We start from the raw sequence: 21,469 nt of genomic DNA, 5'->3' as shown, positions 1-21,469 counted from the left end.
CTCTCACTGGCTGTCTCTCTGTCAAATAAATAAATAAAATCTTAAAAAAAAAAAAAAAAAGAACACTGGACAGGGAGTTGGAGCACCTAACTTCTAGTTCTAGACCAGCCATCAGCATCCCTGTGATGTGAATAGAGGCACATTGCTATGCCAACCTCAGTTTCCCCATTCTCAAAACAGAGCGAGAGGTGCCTGGGTAGCTCAGTCGGTTAAGAGTCGACTTTTTTTTTTTTGTCAACTTGGAGCAATCCCAGTTATACAACTGGCTCCAGGCACACACAGATCCAGCTGCAGGTGTTTATTTCTAGAGTATGTTCATAATGGTTTGCAATCTTTCAAGCTCACTTCTGACTAAAATTTAAACAAATAAATTAAAGACAGGGAGATTTAAGAGAGGTCCCTGCCCCCAAGCTCTAACGCCTGATGCATTAACTGGGGGAAGGTCACCTCCGCCATCTAGTGGTACAGGTAGTGATTACAGGCACACATACTTCATAGGAAGAAAAGAACGTGAAATGGATTGCTGTCGAAATGATAATATTGTGGGGGTGGGAAACAACCAGGAGATTTAATTAGTCAGCCCCAGGGCTGACTGTATCACAGCTTTGCCTAGATAACAGTGAGCAAGTTCCTTCACTTCTCAGGGCCCTCGTTTCCTCATTCTTAAAATGGATTAATGATACCTCTACCACGGAATCGTGAGGATTAAATGTGATAAGGCATATAAAATACCTGAGATGCAGTGGTGCTCAGAAGCTGGTTCCCTTCCTCTCAGAGCCGATCAAAATGGGAGAACAACTAGAGCAGGCGGTCTCCCCAGGCACTGTCAGAGGCTCTTGATTTACTTCCCTTTTCCTACGTTATTGCTAAGCTGTGGGTGCCATGGCTGGGTATTAGCTTCCCTAACTTCGAAGGACCAGCTCCAGCAGCAGCCCTCCTGGGGACCCCACTCGGCGCCGACTGCATGCCTACACCAGCACCAGCTCGCTCACACTCTGCCAGGCAAGGCTGAGTCTGCCTCTGCCTCGGGGTCACCAGGCCCATACACCTGCTCCTCCCCTTCCTACAGGGAGTTGTCCCCTGCCCCTCCGGTCCCTGTATTCCACACCCACGACTGGTCACAAACTGCGCACCCACTGCTACCTCTCCATCGGCAGTTCTCAGGGTGGTCCCTGGACCGACAATATTAACACACCTGGGAACCTGTTAGAAATGCACCTCACTGAGCCTCAGACCAACTGACTCAGAAACGCCAGGGGGGAGGGCCCAGCAATGTTGCTACATGTCCTCCAGGTGACTCTGACACGTGAAGTTGGAGAACCACTGCTCCACAAAGCCCCCCACTCTGCCAGACCTATTCCCCTCAGATTCCTGGCGTCAGGTCCCACCTTCTCTGCCACCCCCTCCATCCAGTGACCCCCTATTCTATGATGGAGAAACTCTCCCAGCACCTAAAACCATCCTACACTCTTCCCCTTGCCCACTTCACCTACAGTAATGTTGAACAAACCTGTCATTAGCAAACTTCAATATATTTATCACTCAAGCAGACCACTTTCCTATTTCTTGCTCAACATTTTTAAATTTGACACTAATTCAAACATACACTTTATCCTGGTCCTAAAGAATCTATAAATTCAGACAATATGCAAGTTATATTTTTGTTGGGCACTGAAATAAACACTATTAAAATTTGAGCAGTTCACCCAAAGTACCACGTAAACATTACTTTGGGGAAACAATGCCTGAAGTGTAGTCTGGCTCTCTCAGAACACACTCAGACCCACCCTGTCCATCCCCCGGAGCCTGCATGTCCCCTTTGCCTCTCCTCTAAATCCACACTGTTGTCAGTAATACCTTCCTGGGCCATTTAGCACCCCCACTCATTAGCCCCACCCATGACACTGATACCCTGAGAACTCCCCATGAAACATCACCAGTTCAGGAAATATATATAGAATGACTCAACTCTGGGCCCCCGAGATGTCCACTTCTGATCCACAGCACACGAGCCCCCAACATTAAATATTCTGCCTAAGCACGACCTCCAGGAAGGGTCCCTGGGCCTCCCCTGTCCCCATCTTTCCACCTTCTCTCTGCACCATCCCACTCCCTCTCCCGACTTTCCACCCTCACCAAGGTCAAGAGCCAAACATTTAATTAGTACCCAGTTAAAAAGCAATCCCCTGGGGCACCTAGGTGGCACAGTGGGTCAAGTGCCCAACTCCTGGTTTCCGCTCAGGTCCTGATCTCAGGGTTGTGAGATCGAACCCTGCATCAGGCTCTGCGCTCAGTGCCAAGTCTGCTTGGGATTCTCTCTCTCCCTCTCCCTCTGCAGCCCTCCAGGTGTGCACGCGCGTGCTCTCTCTAAAATAAATAAATAAATCTTTTTAAAAATTTTTTAAATAAAAAGCAATCCCCTTCATGCCCCTCAAAATACACACAGACACACACACTTTCTCTCGAAGCATAATGTAGAGGAAAGTACAAATATTGTTGAGTGTGGGGCTCAATGAATCTTCACAAACTGAACAGGCCTGCATAACCAGCACCTCCGAACTCCCTCAAGCCCACTGCCTGTTCAGCAGCACCCACTGGCCACCCTCCGCCCAGAGTAACCACTCTCCTATCTTCTCATGGCATACATTCATTTTGCCCATTTTTATACTTACATAAGTGAAATCATACAGTATGTTCTCAGCCATATTGTTACATGTAATTGCAAATCCTTGTTCTCATTGCTGTGTAGTATTCCACTGTAGGTATATTCCGTGTATTAGTTTCTCATTCCTGCTGTAACAAATTACCACAAATTTAGTGGCTTAAAACAATACAGATTTATTATCTTACAGTTCTGGAGGTCAGAGGTCAGAAATGGGTCTCACTGGGCTAAAATTCAGGTATCAGCAGGGCTGCATTCCTTCCCAAGGCTCTAGGGAAGAATGTTTCCCCCTTTTCCAGCTTCCAGCAGCCACCCACACTCCTGGGTTCATGGCCCCTTCCATCTCCAAAGCTGGGAATGGCCAGTTGAGTCTAATACTGCCACCCCTGCTTCTGACTCCTCTGTGCCCCTCTTCCTCATTTAAGGAACCTAGTGATGCATTTGGCCCACCCAAATAATACTGGCTAATCTCTTTATTTTAAGGTCAGTGGATTGACCTGTTATTCCCTTTTGCTACCTAATCCCCCCTGCTCTGTCACACAGCATGTGCACAGGACGGGAGCCTTGTTCTGCCTACCACGTCCACCACGCAGGTATCAGTCCACTGCTGATGGGCATCTGGGTAGTTCCAGTACAAATCTGTTGGTGAGCGTATATCTGTTGGGTATAAACATATCAGGGGGACAGCCAAGTTATAGGTTAGATGTTCCACTTGAGTAGAGGCTGCCCGTTTTTTCCAAAGTGACTGAACCAATGTAACATTGCCACCAGCCACGCAGGAATTCCAGTTGCGCTCAATGTGGCAACATTGGACATTTCCCGAGGCTCTTGCTGACACCGGGGACTTCCTTGCCACTCTGCCTTTCTTCATGTCTGCAGGGCCCAGCAATGTTTCACCCTGACCATCTATTCATCTCCATTTCTGTTTCCAGAATGCAAGACCTTGTTGGAGAAAATGGTCATTTTCAGGGCATTTTCTGATCTCAACCTCAAATTCGTATGAATCCTTCTGGGCACTTATGGCCATTCAGCTAAACCTACTATTTACAGAATCTCAGGATGACAGCAACTTCAGGGGCCACATGGGGTCCATCTCCCCACAGAGCAATCGTGTCACATGCACCAGGGTCTCTCATGCTGCTGTGCCGTTACTTGGGCTGTTGCTCCCGCACCAAAATCCCTTTCCACAGGCTACTTTTCACCATCCTTCATGGCACATGCCCTCCAGATAAGCTTCCCCAAACCTCTCAGTGGGACCCTATCTCAGTTGGACCCCTCCTCTCTGCTTCCACAGTACTCGGCACTCCTGACCACCTACCCACTCCCACTGCACTGCACCACCAGGGTCAAACCAAAATGGTGGGACATGGCTCTCGCCCTTACGTCTAGCATGCAAGGTCAGCAAGCTCAAACACACCTGTGTTCATTAAGGATGGGCATCACCGCTACTGGCACATTTTCATCCAGGAAGGACCCAAACAGCTTCTCCAACGGAGAATCATTCCATTATTGGACAGATCTGATTCAGTTCAGCACATTTACTAAGAGCCTCCTATATGCCAGGTGCTGTCCTAGGTACTGCAGAAACAGAAAATAAGGAACTCGGGCTTCCGCAAGCTAGATTCACTCTTTCCCGCCATTGCCTCAGAAACAGAAACATGTAACAAGGGCCCTTCCTCCTCCACATGGGAACGCTCAGATATTTAAAGTCAGCCAGGCAGTGAAAGGAGGCATAGTCAACATTCCAACTGCAAATCAGGCAACGGGATTAGAGGCTAAAGTAATCTCCAGTGATAGAAATGAGATGTAGCCTGGGGCAGGTACATGGGGGGATTGACTATAAAGTGGCATGAGAGAACTTTCTGGAACAATGGAAATGTTGTACATCTTAATTGGGGTGGTGGTTACAGGGAAGTACACATTTTATCAAACTGTATGCTTAGAGTTCCTTTAAAAGGAAAGATGGATTCAAGTCCATATGCAGGCACTCACGGCCAGTCACCGGATGTATCACCTCATTTCTAACTGTAAATCTCCATTTCTATCTGTAGAACATTGTTTGTGAGCTAATTCGATGACTTTCAGGCCCCTTATTTAAACAAATTCTTACTGTAAACCAGAGACAAAGGAGCTAGCTCCCTGGCTGAAGTGGGCATGGGCAATCTGGTGGTATCCTTCCAACCCCTTCCCTTCCTCGCAATGAGAGGGTGCCATTGTCTTGAAGTCCCAACTAGCTCTGACAGGCGCTGCTTCTATGTCTCTGCTGAGGATTTGCCTCATGCTAAATATATCCCCTTTTCCTCCCTACCATATGGTTTCTAGATTCCTCTGGAAAGAGTAGGCTTTTGTGCTCCCATAGAAGAGGGAAGCAGAGACAAGCAAGAGAGCCATGCCTCTCCTCTCTGTTCCCCTCCTCCTGGTTCATTCCACACAATACCCACAGCAAGTGTTCAAGAAGGGGCTGCAACAGGAGACCTCTCATCAATGGTCAATTCCAGTTACATTAAAGTACTTAATAAAGCCTGGATTACTGGGTCATTATGTTTCCGGTAAATCCCGGTGGCTTTTCATCAGAGAGAGGCAGAAGGCCTGGCCCCAGGCCTCTAAGCTGAACAGAAAAATTAATGGGTCTTTATGCCCAAGATAGTTGGTCATGGGGAGGGAGATCACATTTTTAATATTTTCTCTCCTGCTCTGACCAGCCCAACTTCCACTCGTTTTGCTTTCAGAGAATTTATCACTAGTTCCCTGCATTTGAGAATATGAAGACCCTTCTTAACACCCACAAATTTCAGTTTGTACACTTAACAGCTGCATTTTGATCCATATAGAAACTATAGGACACACACACACACACACACACACACACACACACACACACCTATTGATTTAACTTAAAAAATATCTTGATGGATCACAACACAGACAAACACTGAAGGGCAGAGTCGCCTCCGGAAGAGGCAGGCCGTGCTTGGTGCACACCTTGACTTGAAGTCCCCTCCTAGTGATCCCATCAGCCCCCAGGGCTGTGCACACCCATGAGCTGGATCACACTGAGGCATTTCCATAGCCAGCCCTGGCAAGCAGGAGCTAATCCCAGAAAAGCCAGTGGATAAACCTCTCACCACTTTCCTTGCAACTTTCCGTCCCCTCTCCAGGGTGGTCTCATGACTAAAGGAAAAGAGAAGACATGGCCACAAGTGCCAATGGAGTTGAGGAGTAGGTTGGTGGCAGGGGGGAGAAAGGACAGCCTAGGATTAGAGCCCCAGAGGTTCTGGAACATAGCGATATAACATGAGCCATTTATGTCACTTAATATTTTCTAGCACCCATGTTAAAAAGGTAAAAAGAAACAAGTAAAATTACTTTTAGTAATATAATTAGCCCAATATATCCAAAATATCATTTCAATGTGTAATACTTATAAAAATTGAGACATTCTAACATTCTTTTTTTCTTACTAAGGCTTTGAATTCTGGGGTGTATTTCACATGGAGAGCACATCTCAGTTCAGACTGCCACATTTCAAGTACTCAATATCCACATGACTAGAGGCTACCATATCAGGGAGTGTGTATGAGGAAGCAAAGAAATGAGGACAGACTCTCCCTAAGCAGTTCCCAGCAGTGGGGGCGGGGGGTGAAGGGGAGGCGGTGGTTATGGTGGACACCACCCTCCTGTAGCTCGATGCCACTCCTGACAGGCACGCCACTCCTGACAGGCACACCCGCTGTCTCCCAGAGCCAGCACTGAGCCGCTCAGAACGTCCCGCACGGTCCCAGAGCCCAGCCGGAAGACACGCAGCACAGTGTCATACAGAGGATGCCGACTGGAGCTCGTGGGCCAAATCCGGGCCGTGGAGGAGTTGCGTTTGGCTCCCACAGTGTTTTTCAATCTCTTGAAGCAGTGGTTGTTTTCATAACCTTATATTTCCTTCTTGCCTCTTGTAGACATTGGGTGTGTAACACCTCCACAAGACCAGTTCTTGAAGTCAGGCGGTCCCAGATGTTAATCTTGACTCGACCACCTTTCAGCTGACACCGGATACATTAAACTCTTCATATGTCTTCTACTATAAAACTGGAGATCACAATACTTCACAGAGATCTTTGACTTTAGTGAGATCAGGAATTAATTGGCTAACGCAAAGCTGGGTACATAGTAAGCACTCAGTAAATGATGGTATTAGTTTTCATTCACAGGAGACTTGAACTCCTTAGAGCCCCTACCACAGTCCTATTTCAATATGGGAAAATCGGGAAGTATGTACACAGCAGGAGCTCTCAAAAGCAACCTCCACTTACATACACAGATGTTGGGGACAGCTTCTGCATTCATAATTTTTAGACAGTCTGTTTCCTTTCTCTGTTGCCCACAGGTATGGTTCAACTGAATTTAGCAGTCTTTAGTACTAAGACACTACAAATTTTAAAAGGCTTATTTCTGGGAACAAAAGGAGAAAGCTAGCAATGATACCAGCGGCCCCTCCTGCTAACCCTCATCCCGGTTCCAAGGTAGAAGACTTGGAATCTGGGCACTGGATACTGCTGGTAAAAGATATTAACAACCAACTTGGACCAAGACTTGGCCATTGCTCAACCCCAATTTTTGTTTTTGCTTTTTATGGGGGAAATTAAGAGGCTGGGACTTCAAAATCTCTAAACAATCATGATGAACTCTATACCACGACCCTCTAGCCTGGGGTTCATCCTTCCTTACCATCTCCACGCCCATTATGCTTTTAATTCAGAAATGTAAGTAGGAGCAAAACGTGGGCAGCTGGCCACAGGGACCAGCAGCCACAGAACTGGCCCAGGAGGAAGGGGAGACTAAGGAAAACTCTTCCCAGGAAAACTCTGTTTTCCCATCTTCCCTCTCTGCTGTTTAAGGCAGATTTGCTTCATTACTTTCTACAGTTTGCATGTTGACTATGTGCTCAACACTGCACTAGCCACTTTGATCCTATTTTTCAAAATAACTCTGGTCCCCTCCACCCTTTTTCTTTTCTTTCACATTACTCCGTTTCCTGTGTGCTATTTGTAAGAGTCTCTCAACGCTTCCCTCTCAAGAAAAAGACATGGCTCCTTTACAGTAAATAACAAGTTGGTTCTTGGGGGATTAGGAGAGGGACACAGTTCTGAGCAGCACTTAGAGAACCAACATGGCAAAAAAAAAAAAAAAAAGGAGCGCATGGGTAGATAATGGAGCAAAGACAACTGCAGGGTTTTTATTTGTGTTCCAGATTTAAGTAACTCCTTTGTTATAAAAAATAACTATGTCAGGGGCGCCTGGGTGGCTCAGTCGTTGGGCGTCTGCCTTTGGCCCACGGCATGGTCCCAGGGTCCTGGGATCGAGTCCCACATCGGGCTCCTCCGCTGGGAGCCTGCTTCTTCCTCTCCCACTCCCCCTGCTTGTGTTCCCTCTCTCGCTGGCTGCCTCTCTGTCAAATAAAGAAATAAAATCTTAAAAAAAAAAATAACTATGTCAGCATCAATAACCTGCTGATTATAAAATGTATTCTTGGCAGAGAGAAAGAGAATTAACATCTAATGAATACTTGCCATCTGCCAGGCGCTGTGCAAGGCTAGTGGTTCTCGGTATTTTAGTGGTCAAGGACTCCTCTGGGATTCTTGTGGAAACTATAAAATCTCTCCCTTAGAAAAATTCAAATGTACACAAAATTTTACATAGAATCACAAGGGCAAACAATGTTCCAAAGCACAATCACAGACTCCAGATTAAAACCTTTTGTGCTAAGCCCTTTGCATCTGAGAGCATGTCATTACTGAGACAAGATACCATTATCCCCACCTTACAGATGAGGGGACATCCCCAAGGTCACATACATAATAAGCGGCAGAAACATTTCAACCAGAGTTGTCTAAACACTACTTGCTGTCCTAGATAAAAATGTCATTTGGTTTTGACTGTTATTATAACTGTCACTCCTTATTTTTAAACGAGGAAATAAGATTATGTGCGAAACTGAAATCTGTGCAAAACACTCTAGACTCAGCCACAGGACATCAGAAAGCTCAGAATTCCCAAGGATTCCAATCCCATTTCCTATCAGCCAAAAGCCCCACTCCCCCTGAACTCACCCGTCCAGAAAGAAAACAAGCCAAACAGGTGCTTTTCTTAGGTTTCACAGGCCTCAGAACAAGAAGCAACCTGTCAAGAATATCTCAATAAAAATGGGGGGAAATTTTTTAAGAGGTAACGTCTCCTTAAGATAATCTATCAGTCAAAATGGGAATTAAGAGACCAGTCAAAGCATACGGATATGAAACAAAAGAAATTTAATTTCAGAATATTACACGAATAACAAAGAAAGACAATGCATATGATTGTTTCTTTACAGTTACATATATATATATATCTTATAATATAGTCAAACAAAAAATGGTGAAACAGTTAAGAAACCTTGTTTCTCTTGTTGAGCAAGCTCAGGGAGAACCAAGGGCGACCCCTGCTGTGAAGGGCCCCGGGCAGGAGTATTTATCCCAACAGGCTCTGCCAGTCTCCAAGCGTCTGGGGGGAGTGCTCAATGGCTCTTCAGCCCCCCTGGCTGTGGCCTCGCACACTCGTTTCCATGACAACCCAAGCACTCAGGCTATTATGTACTCACCTCCTCACTAGCCCCTCCACTGACTCTCCACTAGTGTAAAGATGTCTATCGGATTTGGTTGTCTAGGTAAGCTAGCTTTTCCATAGGGAGTTTTAGATTGGGTTAGTTACCACTGGTCTGAAAAGCTTGTGGATTTTAGGGACCCAAATTTTCCCCAAATTCTAGAGCAATCTTGCCAAACGCCAGAACCCAGGTTTAGATCAATGTCCTGTCTTCAGTACAAAAGCTTCAGGGAGGAGGGGACAGGGATGAGGATCTCCCCGGGCAAAGGAGTTCTATTTAGAAAAGACCTTCCAGCATTTGTGTGAGGCCCTGTACGATGTAAGCCAGCAGCGAGAGCCTGGAGAAGTCCGTTCCCAAAGATGGCTTCCCGGTTATGCACAGTCCCCACAGCTGGTCACTGTGGGGCACAGGGGCAAGCACAAGTTCTCCTAGAAGGCAGTATTTAAACCACATCCCAACAGAGGCTCCTGTGAGGGAAGCTGCACAAGGCCACTGCTCTCTGGGAGGAGAAAGGCTCTGCTCTGACACTCCGGGATCTGCTGGCTTCCTTACAAACCAACTCAACGGCCGCCTCTGGATCACCGGTGGTCACCACAGGCGGCAGCCCCGCACTACTCCATTCCCCCCAGGTGCTCCCCGGCAGGGTACTCAGGTGAAGAGTGGGTGGCGGGCTGCTGCGGCTTCAGTTACAATTCGTTAAGCAGCAGCTCCTGGAGCATGTTTTGGCGCTCAGGGGCAATCAGTATCTTCTAATCTCACTGTGGCAGTGGAGGTTTTCAAACCAGATTCTGCACACTAAAAGGTCAGAAACTCCACTGTCCATGGTCTTCACCGACCCCACTAGTGTAGCTCACCCAGTGATCCGAATCGAGGAGGTGCTCTGCGTCTTCATGCTCGTGCCCGCCGGCACAAAAACACTACCCTGACGCCACATCAGAACCCACCACAACTGACCGCAGAAAGAAATGAAATGTTAAAAGCCGTAAAAGGAGGCATTTCCAAAGAGACTGTTCCAACATGAAAAATAAACATAGCAGATTAAAAAAACATAGATTAAAAAAACTGTTAAATACGGGCTCAAAAATACCCACCCACCAAGTCAAAAGGGAGACAGTACCCCGCTGTGGCAAATGAGGAAGGGCTTTTGTCTTTGAGGTCCCCATAAGATTCCACAGGATTAGAACACTTACATATTACAAGGCAGAAAGTTATGCTGTTTATTTCTCAAATTTGGATTCCAACTGGATCACAGCTTCTATTTAAAAATGACCTATCACACCCTTTAAGCAAGGGAAAGTATTTTTAATAAATAACTTAAATGAAACACACATACCCAAATTCACACATGAAGCGCCCAAGGCGGCGAGCTGTACAAGCACGTGTGCGGCAAGCATCTCTCACACCGCTCTGGCTCCGGCGCACTGCCCTGGGATACCAATGCCATTCGACCGAAGAACGTCTCCTCCATCTCAGCTACCTCCCTCAATAGAACCCCAGAGCACACCTGATGACAGGAAGGGACCAGGTCACTGCTCTGCTCTTCCCACCTGACGCCACGACATTCTGGGATGAACCACTTCAGTAAAGAAAGGAAGTAGCGGGTTAAGGGAGAACTCTAGTTCAGTCTGGTCATATCAAAGCAGGCTCTGCACTCCCTGGTAGCTGGTGCTTATTTTCTCAATAAGGAAAAGCCAAAGAGAAACCTACACAAATAAATTTGCTAACAAGTATTTTTAAGAATGACATAAAAATGTTCTAGAGAAAGGGGCTTCTAAGCAGGCTTACACTCCTCACCATCTACGGTTCACAATCCATCGAGCTGGAAGGCCGAATTTCATCCTTCTCTTCACACTGCTGTTACAGCAGCCAACGAAACAGGAAGTATGGAAGAGAGGACTGACAGCTGGACACAAAACAAACCAAACCGTGCTCCCCCAGCGGCATCCTCCGTTTCAGCAGAAACGCAGCTTTTTCAGGAGTTTAAAGATAGTCAGCAAGTCCCACCTCGCTGGGCAGCTGCTCCCCCGCGGAGCCCGACTCGGCTCCGTCACAGGGTGAGGGCCCCCACACAGCTTCACAGAGCAGGCCCACTGGAAACGCTCTCGCCGGCCACGTGCTGCTCTCTAGGCAGTGAGTAGTTACACCAGACCGAAGCCACGCCGCTGCTTCCCTCAAACACACGCGAACATCCCCAACCCAGTCAAAGCCCCAGCCCCACCTCCGAACTACTCCTGTGCCCGTCCTGACAAGGAGAGGGGCGGTGCGGCAACCCTCCGCAAACACTGGTGATAAGCCCCAACCGCTTCCAAAGGAGAATGTGCTCTTTCAAATCCTCTCAGCCCTGCCGAGAGTGATGCCCACTTCCTCCCGGGGACTCCAGTTTGCTCTCAGGAGACAGGCTAGCCTGCACACCTGACCCCTTAGAAGGATGCACTATAATCCCACCCACGAGGAGTCACCCTGGACTTAAAGCCCGAGTTTCCAATACATTCAGATCCTTCAGCAAATCTCTATTGAGCCGTCAGTGACTGTCCTTGAGTCACAGTGATTTGGCACGAAGTAGTGACGCCAGAGAAGTTTTAGGCGAGGGGAGACTGAATGAACGAGACGAGCTCAGCAACCACACAAGTACTTTGGCGGCACCGGGGAAAGGGGAAGAGAGGGAAGGGAGGGAGGAAGGGACACAGTTTAATAACTGACATTTGTTAAAAGATGGTATCACTCTGAACTCTCCTTTTTCAATAACGCAGGTCAAATACCCTGCAATCTCAGGTCCAAGAAATAACTTTTGTATTTTCAGGAAAGCTGCAAGTTCTTTGGACACAAATGTTATTGAGGAATACGGCTTCATGAGATAAAGATCTTTCCCAAAGCTTAAGGTGAAAAAAAAAGGGAAAGACATCTGTCTTAGGCACAATTTAAAGGACCTATTCAAAAAATGGCTTTAAAAAAACAAACAAATAAACAAGAAACAACCAAAATACCACCCATACTACCAAAACAGAAAAAAGCCCCAAGTTAAAAAATAATATCAATCCGCCAAGACTGACAGTACTTAAAAAAAAAAAAAAATCACTGGTAGTTAAGCACAGCTTTCATATTTTTAAAAATAATATCTGCTTAAACAAATACATGGAATGAGCACTGGAGCCCACCTGGTTCTGCCCATTTACTGTTCTGTGTGAGCTGGCTGGTTAGTGGTTTCCCCAATGTTTTCAAAGAGAGAGAAAGAGAGAGATGCCAGCACCCATTCAGGAGACAGAGTCTGCAGACATTATCCAGTGAACGGGGTTAGAGATATCAGTCAGGTCATAGGATTAGCTGACTTTCACGATGCAAAACGCAGCAAGCTGCTAGTCCTTTGTGAGCAGTAATGATGCCTGGCCCACTAAAGAGAAAATTCCAGGTGGACAACAGGAGCACTCTGGATCCTTTAGAGGAATCCTAGGTTGAAAGAAAAACAAGAACATTAAGCACATTTATAAATATTTCTTTTGGCAAACATCCCACCTGAAAGCTAGAGAGGCTATACTTAATATTTTCTACAAACTGAGGGTTAAAAAGCTTAACTGAGAATTTATGACTTTCTACCAAGTAAACATCACTTTGTCTATGTGCCCTAATCTCAGCTCATTAAAGCAACTTAATAGCGCTAACAGCTACCATTGTACTAAGTGCATAATTTGCGCCAGACTCTGCTCTGAGTTCCTTATGTACATTATTTCATTTATCTTCACAACAATCTGTGCATGAGATAATGTTCTTGCCATGTTACAGGTGAAGAATCCGAAGCCTACAAAAGTTAACTTTACCCAAGATAAACAGATATAAGCAGCAAAGTTGGGAGTTGAACCAAAGCCTAACTGAAGGCAGAGCTCACGGCCTTACCAAGGCAAATAAATGTTTACTAAATGTCTACTAGAGGCAAGGCACTGTCAGTACCAGGAGGAAGAGAAGAACAGAAGACAGGAGGCCACAAATGTATTCTTAAGTTTGGCCCTTGTCTTCCAGAAGAGAAACTAGCTACAGATATCAGACGATACATGTGAAGTAAACAACTACAATAAATCATACTAAATGTCAACGTTTTAGTAGTGTCAATAAGAGTAAAGGAAAACATACATCTGGCTGGGTTAGCCAAAGAAGGTTTCAAAGAGGAGGTGTGGTTTAGGTTGGGCTTTGCACAATGGGTAAGATTCTCACTACTGAAAATAATGCCCATTAATAAGAAGGTACTAAATCAGCAGTTCTCATCTGGGGGTGAGTTTGCCCCCGCCTCCCCAGGGGACACTTGGCAAAGTTTGGAGGCATTTGGTTGTCAAAACTGGGGGAAGAAGAGTGCTACTGGCATCTAATGGATAGAAACCAGGGGAAGCTGCTAACCATGGTACAATGTACAAGGCAGCTCCCCACGACAAAGAATTATCTGACCCAAAATGTCCACAGTGCCACGTTGAGAAACCCTGTGCTAAAGAAACGTCTTTTCGGAGTGTGCTCTTGATGACGATAATAAAATTACATTATTTTCCTCAAATAATATTCCTTTTACAAAATCACCATGAAAAACCTCTAGTTACATTCATTGCATAAAAGAATTAGATGGCAGGTAAGTAGATCTGTGGCCATGGAAACTGGAAGAGAGTTCAGATCTGGAGATGCAGGTCTGGGAGCAGTTATCCTACAGAGAAAATAGAGCTGTGGGTTAGCCCAAGCTGCTGAGAGGTACAAAGCAAGAACAGAGATAAGCAGAGAACTCAAGATAGAGCACTTAAAAACACAAAGAGGAGGGGTGCCTGGGTGGCTCAGTCAGTGGAGCGTCCAACTCTTGGTTTCACCCAGGTTGTGATCTTGGGGTGGTGAGAGTGGGCCCTGCATTGGGCTCCACGCTCAGCTTGGAGTCTTCTTGTCCCTCTCCTTCTGCTCCTCCTCAACCCCACTCGCGCACTCACTCTCTCTCTCAAATAAATAAAATCTTTAAAAAAAACAAAATGAAGAGGGGAGGGGTAGGCCAGCAATAGTAAGCTATCACAGAGATGGGAAAGAATTCACAAGGAAGAACAAGAATAGGGTAGCATCATGACAGCCAAGCCAGGCCTTTCAGGATGTAGGAAGTAACCAAGGAGAGAGCAGAATGAAAATGCCACTGCCTAATCCAATCCAAAGTGTTCATTATGTGTGGGCCCCCACTTTTCTGAATCACTTTTTTTTTTTTTAATTTTTAAGTAGGCTCCATGCCCAACGTGGGGCTTGAACTCATGACACTGAAATCAAGAGTCACATGCTCTGTTGACCAAGACAGCTGGGCGCACCTGATTCACTACATTTTTGAGAATCAAATAAAGCTATATGTTCTGTCCTCCAGAAAAATATAAATAGGCACCTACACACAAAATGACACCAACAATACCCGGAACTTGATCAGAGCCCTTAGGAGTCCACACATAACAGCTTAAAAATCCCTGTTCTAAATCTTCTTGCTAAAATATGAACTTGGCTTATTTCCTTAATGCATTTCTCTCTCCTGAAAGTATAACTGTCAATATAAAAAGACTTATCATTTCTCGATTCTTTTTTTTTCTTTAAGATTTTATTTATTTATTTATTTGAGAGAGAGATCACAGAGGGAGAGGGAAAAACAGACTCCTCACTAAGCAGAGAGCCCAACGCGGGGCTCAATCCCAGGACTCCAGGATCATGACCTGAACTGAAGGCAGACACTTAACTGACTGAGCTGCCCATTTCATTTCAAAAATGAAAGCCACAAAAGGTATAACTGATAAAACAATGTATCCTTCAAAAATAACTTCTGTGTAGTTTTGATTCACGGATACATACGTGGAAATATATAGACACCCATAACTCAAACACCCAACTCCCCTCAATCAGACAGCCCTGCCTACAAGTTAGAAGCAAGATGGAAAGAAAAGAGCGTTCAGATAATTCATTCAAAGATAAAGAATGAGACTATACTGAGATCTAATCTTCTAGAAAAGAATAAAGATTTATACATAAAGACTGGACTTTGGTTCTCTTTCTATTGCAGACTCTCAAATCGTAATCACGCTCATGTGTCGGTAGTAAAATGCACGTGTCAAACCACAGCTCACTTCATCTGCCACACATGCCTTACAAAACAGACCAAGTCTCAGCCGCTTCTCTCTAGTCACAACTATCGCTACCTGTTAATGCTTCTAAAACATTATTTCAATTAAGCCTCATAAGAAATCTGTGAACTCGGTATAACTATTATCCTTATTTTCAGAGGAGGAGACAGGCTCAGAGAGAATGAATGGTTTTCCTGGGCCAGAGGAATGAGGACTCAAATCAGGTGTAACAGCAAACCCCCGGTCCTCCCAGTGGACCACACGGCTTCTTCAGCGGAGAGCACCGCAGCCGCTGCCTTTTACCAGAAGAGCCTGGGCACAGCAGTCCCTGAGCCAAAAAATCTTTTTTGTCCTAAGTATCTTCAAAAATATGTTGTATGATATGATTTCCAGGGTCTGTCAGCTGTTTATTAGCTGGAAAGCCTCACTGAATAAACAAGGCTAAAGTCTACACAGAAAAAGAGCGTAACTATTCCATGTTTATTGAGCATATTCTCAGCACTTCTGCACTTGGTGTCACAAATTAGTTTACACTTGCTTTTAATTTGCTTAACAAGTATTCTTAAGATTTTTTTCACATGTGTCCCATCTGTCCAAGAATGCAGGGACCGTGCGGGTCTGTCTTCACAGCTCTACCCCTCAGCACCTGGGACAGTGCTGAGTAGCCGATCAATAACCATCTGCTGAACAAACCCAAGGGCAAAGACCCAGCCTGACAATTTTATGTTGCTTCTGACCCTGGGAATTCAAAAACTGCTGCTGACAGACTAGATGCAGACAGGACTTACGCTCAGTAAGAACACAGAATGAGTACAGTCAGTACCTTTTTTCCCCTCTTTCTTCCCCTCAGACCATTTCAATCTTGTTGGTGTCATCGTGACAGCTGGAGAGCCAGAAAATAACTGTAACAAGAACATTTTACAGTGGCTTAAAAGTGCTAATGTCATTCCTACAGACAGACTTTACTAACAGAAGAATTATTTGCTTGTTCAATTTCCATGTGAAGAGTTTTACTGAGGCTGATTATATTTGTATCATTAGTCTTAACGGATTTTATTGCTGGCTTAATGAACCAGCATGTGCAGGACATCTAGAAGGACTCCCCAACAGATAATGCAGTGCCAAGTAGGCCCAGCTCAAGTGCTACCTGCCCCACAGAGCCTCCCAGCAAGAACTATTCCCTCCAGCACTTTGCGGAGCTCTTTCACTGTCTTTGTCATCTCCGCATATGACTGGCTATATCCTCCTGGCACTCCACATGCGTTTGTTTTGACCATCAACATACATGAAAGGACTGAGAAAAAGGCACAGTTGAATGGCCCAGAGAAACAGAGTAAAACAGACAACAGTACATCAGTATTTCTCCTTTCTACAAATGTACACAAAGAGGAAGTCCAAAGAACAGTATCTTACTAAGTTCATATTTTCTTTGCTGGCTCTCTTCAATTCACCAATGGCTACAGATTCCGGAGTAGAGTACTTGTTTTTCTTTTCTGACATCATCTGATTTCCCAGGACCTTCCGCTGATTTAGGAAGAGAAAATATGTGATTTATAAAGATCTACTATATCTGTATTACGGCTAAACTTGTCCTTAAATCTACAGTTTCTTAGTTTAAAACAATTTCACTTTCTGATAAACTCTCCTAGGCCATCTTACACAAGGGAGTCCAAAGCATGTTACAAAAACCCTAAAATCATTGCCTTCCTTTAGGTGATCACTTTTCCTCTACATTTAAAATAGCTGAAATATAAGAAAGTTTTATAGTCGATTTAACCTAGTTAATGCAGGCCAATTACAGTGTGCTTCTGAGACCATTAAAAAAAAAAACACACACACAGTTATTTACCAGTATAATTTTTTCCCCAAAAACGTGTTATCTCTGCCAGCTGTTAAGAGTCCCCCTCCTACTCTGGGATACTTCCACTGGGTCCCCTCTAATACTGCTTCCCTGTCATGTCCTCGCACAGGATTAGAAAACTTGGGAGAAAGTCTTTGTTTCTAATACAGCCACAAGAGCGTAGAGGCCTTCTAAGGGGGTCACATGACTATACTGTCATTCAGAGCAGGACTAAAAGCCCTTTCATCTCTGAACAGCTTAGAAGCTGACATAACCTACTGTAACAGCTGATAGTGACAATTCTACCATCTTTGGGGAAATCTTCCCTTTTTTCTTCTTACAGAATAAGTTTAAATCCCCAAAAACGAACTTAGAACATGAAACTCTACAATATAAATCTTAGCAGCAATATTAAGAATATTCCAATGTAATAAATTATTTACATGAGAGGGATTCTGGAGGAAAAAGTCTAGCCCAAAAAAGGGATCAAAGCAGAATAGAAATCAAATAGCTAAAACACAACAATGCTGGAAAAATGAGACCACTACATCTTCCTTTCAGAAATCAGCTATCACCTCAGAGTAAGCTGAAATGGGAATGCCAGGAGCCACAGGACCGGCTGTAAAGCTTCCAATGAACTTTTCTTTTTTTAAAGATTTAATTTATTTATCTGAGAGAGGAGCACCTGGGTGGCACAGTTGTTAAGCGTCTGCCTTCAGCTCAGGGCGTGATCCCAGGGTCCTGGGATCAAGCCCAGCATCAGGCTCCCTGCTCCACCGGGAGCCTGCTTCTTCCTCTCCCACTCCCCCTGCTTGTGTTCCCTCTCTCACTGGCTGTCTCTCTGTCAAATAAATAAATAAAATCTTTAAAAAAATTTTTTTTTAAATATTTATTTGAGAGAGAGAAAGAGATAGCGAGAGAGAGCACATGCAGGGAGGAGGGAGAAGCAAGGAAAAGAGAGAGAAGTGGGTTCCCTGCCTGAGCAGGGAAACCCATGTGGGGCTCGACCCTGAGATCATGACCTGAGCCAAATGCAGCCACCTAACCAACTAAGCCACCCAAGCACCCCTCCAATGAACTTTTAAAAAGACATTTCAGGGGCACCTGGGTGGCTCAGTCAGTTAAGCATCTGACTCTTGGTTTCGACTCAGGTCATGATCTCAGGGTGGTAAGATTGAGCCCCAAGTCGGGCTCCACGCTCAGTGCAGAGTCTGCTGGAGATTCTCTCCCTCTGCCCCTCCCCCCAACTCGCATGTGCACTCTTGTTCTCTCTCTCTGAAACAAATAAATAAAATCTTAAAAAATAAAAAAAAAGTGGAGCATCTCCTTAAAAACAAATAAAGACATTTCATTACCCCCTCGCTATTGAGCAGAAACCACTATTATTAGCTCAAAAGTCTCTTCATTTATAACAAAAATACTTTATCCTTCTGTTTCATAAAACTTGTTAACATTTGTATTTAAAATTATTGCTCAAAAACATCTTATCCTGATAGAGTTATAAGTTTTTTATAATTCTAAAGTCCGAAATTCTCTCTCAGTAAAGAAATGAGCAGCTGCCGAGAGGATACTTCTTATTTACATTTCAAGCCACACTTAGCAATAAGCCACTACAGAACTTTCTTTCACTAAGAAGAGAAAACTACACCCATCTAGCTTCAGTTAATGTTTGACACATAGAGAAACCTTTATTTGACTAATAATTTTTCTTGTTATCAATCATCTCAATGACAGGAAGTCAGAAGGAATGACAGACTTTCAAGTAAAACGAACCAACAAGGATGTTCATTTTATGAACTACACCTAGCAGGTATGAATATACTGCTAGGTTCTAGCAAAATAAATTACTTTTTAATTATAGTAAAATATACATAACACAAAATTTACCATTTTAGCCATATTAAGTATATAGTTCAGCAGCATTAATTCCATTCATCTTGTTGTGCAACCATCACCACCATCCACCTCCGGAACTTTTTCATCTCCCCAAATAGAACCTGTGTATTCACCAGACAATAATTCCCAATTCCCCCCAAACCTTAGTCCATGACAACCACCATTCTACTTTCTTTCTCTATGAATTTGACTATCCTAGGTATCTCAAATAAGTGGAATCATATACTACTTGTTCTTTGTGACTGGTTTATTTCATCTACCATAATGTCCTCAAGGCTCATCGATGTTATAGCACATGTTAGAATTTCCTTCCTTTTTAAGGCTGAATAATATTCCATTGCATGCATATACAACATTTTGTTTATCCATTCACCAGTCAGTAGATACGTGAGCACCTTCCACCTTTTGGTTACTGTGAATAATGCTCCTACAAACATGGGTGTGCAAATATCTGTTCATGTCCTTGCTCTCAATTCTTTTGGGTGTATACCCAGAAGTGGAATTGCTGAATATTTAATTTTTTGAGAAATTGCCACTGTATCGTCTTATCCATGACAGGCACACCATTTTACATTCCCACCAACAGCACACGAGGGTTTCAATGTCTCCACAACCCCACCAACACTTGTTATCTTCTGGCTTTTTTTTTTTTTAATAATTTTTTATTATATTATGTTAGTCACCATACAGTACATCCCCGGTTTCCGATGTAAGGCTCGATGATTCATTAGTTGCGTATAACACCCAGCGCACCATGCAATACGTGCCCTCCTTACTACCCATCACCAGTCTATCCCATTCCCCCACCCCCCTCCCCTCTGAGGCCCTCAGTTTGTTTCTCATAGTCCATAGTCTCTCATGCTTCATTCCCCCTTCTGATTACCCCCCTTTCTTTATCCCTTTCTTATCTTCTGGCTTTTTTAGTAATAGTCATCCCACTGTGACTTGCTATCTCACTGTCGTTTTGGTTTGCATTTTCCTAAAGATAAGTGATATTGAGCATCTTTTCATTTGTATATCTTCTTTGGAGAAATGTCTAAGTCCTTTGTCCATTTTTAAATTATTTTTTCCTGTTTTTGTAAGAGTTCATTATATATTCTGGACATTAACTCCTCAAATATATGTTTTACAAATATTTTGTTCCATTCTGTGACTTGCCTTTTCATTCTGTTGATCACAAAGGACATTTTGATGGTAAGCAAAACTAATGTCTCAGAGGCTACTGGCCCCCATAGATCAGGACTGAGAGTGAATTCTAAACTTCTCTTCATGATAATAGCTAAGACCAAAATGAGGTTTAGATGATGTAGCAATGGCTAACAACTGCAGCTTAAAGAAAAATATATATATTACAAGGTATTCATTCTTATTTTTCATTTTAATCAGAGCTCCTTACTGTTGCTGGGTTTATAGATTTTAATAATGTTAAAACAATTTTAAAAAGTAAAAGAGCAGAACACAGAACTGTGCTTAATCTCTCTCCAAACTAACCTTGCCTGAGTTCATGCCTGAAAATCTAACCCCATTATCACGTTATCTACTGCCACCTGATGGCAATATGCCTTAACTACAAGTTCAGATCATCCATGAGGACGTGTAAATTGAATCCGCAAGCATAGTGATGGCAGCAACAGCACAGAAGTAGATATTATACTTGTTTTAACAACAAGATTTTTAAGTAATTTGAAGCAAAGGAAGAGAATATACAACTGATTAAAATATTAAGCTTACAAAAATTTGAGTTACCTAAAACTCACTAGCCTATCAAAAAATCCATTTCCTAACCATTTCCGTAAGTCAACTCCCTCGCTTCTCCATAGCTTCTGCAAATTGCGCAGTGAAGTTTGTAGCACAAAGCAAAGAACTCTCCACATGGCTCAGAAATGTGGACTCTGTCTTCAGTCCCAAAGAGAAGGAAGGACCTTTCTTTTACACTCTAATCATACAGCCCCTTCTCCAATTTGAAATGCAGCAAAATGCTGTAAAAACTAAAAGTTTTTCCAAACTGTATCCTTGTCCTCTTACAAATGAGCCCTTTACAGGATCCCAAAGAATAGAAGAAAACTGTTTATGCATAAGAAAAGTTAGACTGCTAAGCTTCCTCTAAGTCAGTGCTGAAAACGATAGCACAGCATACCTACCTTAATAAGGCCACTGAAGGAACGTGAACGGGCTCTTTTCTGTACCCGAGGAGTAGAAGATTCTCGCCCTGGTGTTTGGGTCACAGATTGCTTATTAAACTAAGAGAGAACAAACATTTTACTATTATTTCCCCCATAAGGGATAGGATTCTGCAACAATCAATACCTAAGTGTAAATATCCAGAAAAGTCCAGG

At 44.0% G+C, this 21,469-nt stretch overlaps 1 protein-coding gene across 1 annotated transcript in view; it reads right to left on the bottom strand.

The window, feature by feature from the left end:
• Window positions 1-8,944: 8,944 nt before the first annotated feature.
• The window catches only part of ARHGAP19 (Rho GTPase activating protein 19), a 55,791-nt gene continuing 43,266 nt past the window's right edge, over window positions 8,945-21,469 (bottom strand). The window contains exons 9-12 of the mRNA XM_026493777.4: window positions 21,275-21,373; window positions 16,811-16,921; window positions 16,221-16,299; window positions 8,945-12,737 (exon numbers count right to left, since the gene is read on the bottom strand). Of these exons, the coding sequence (XP_026349562.1) occupies window positions 12,727-12,737; window positions 16,221-16,299; window positions 16,811-16,921; window positions 21,275-21,373 (300 nt within the window). The 3' untranslated portion in view covers window positions 8,945-12,726. The remainder of the gene's footprint in view (window positions 12,738-16,220; window positions 16,300-16,810; window positions 16,922-21,274; window positions 21,374-21,469) is intronic.

This window comes from Ursus arctos, unplaced genomic scaffold (genome assembly GCF_023065955.2).
Source record: "Ursus arctos isolate Adak ecotype North America unplaced genomic scaffold, UrsArc2.0 scaffold_7, whole genome shotgun sequence".
NCBI classification, from domain to species: Eukaryota; Metazoa; Chordata; class Mammalia; order Carnivora; family Ursidae; genus Ursus; species Ursus arctos.
This window is presented reverse-complemented; position numbering and strand designations above follow the sequence as displayed.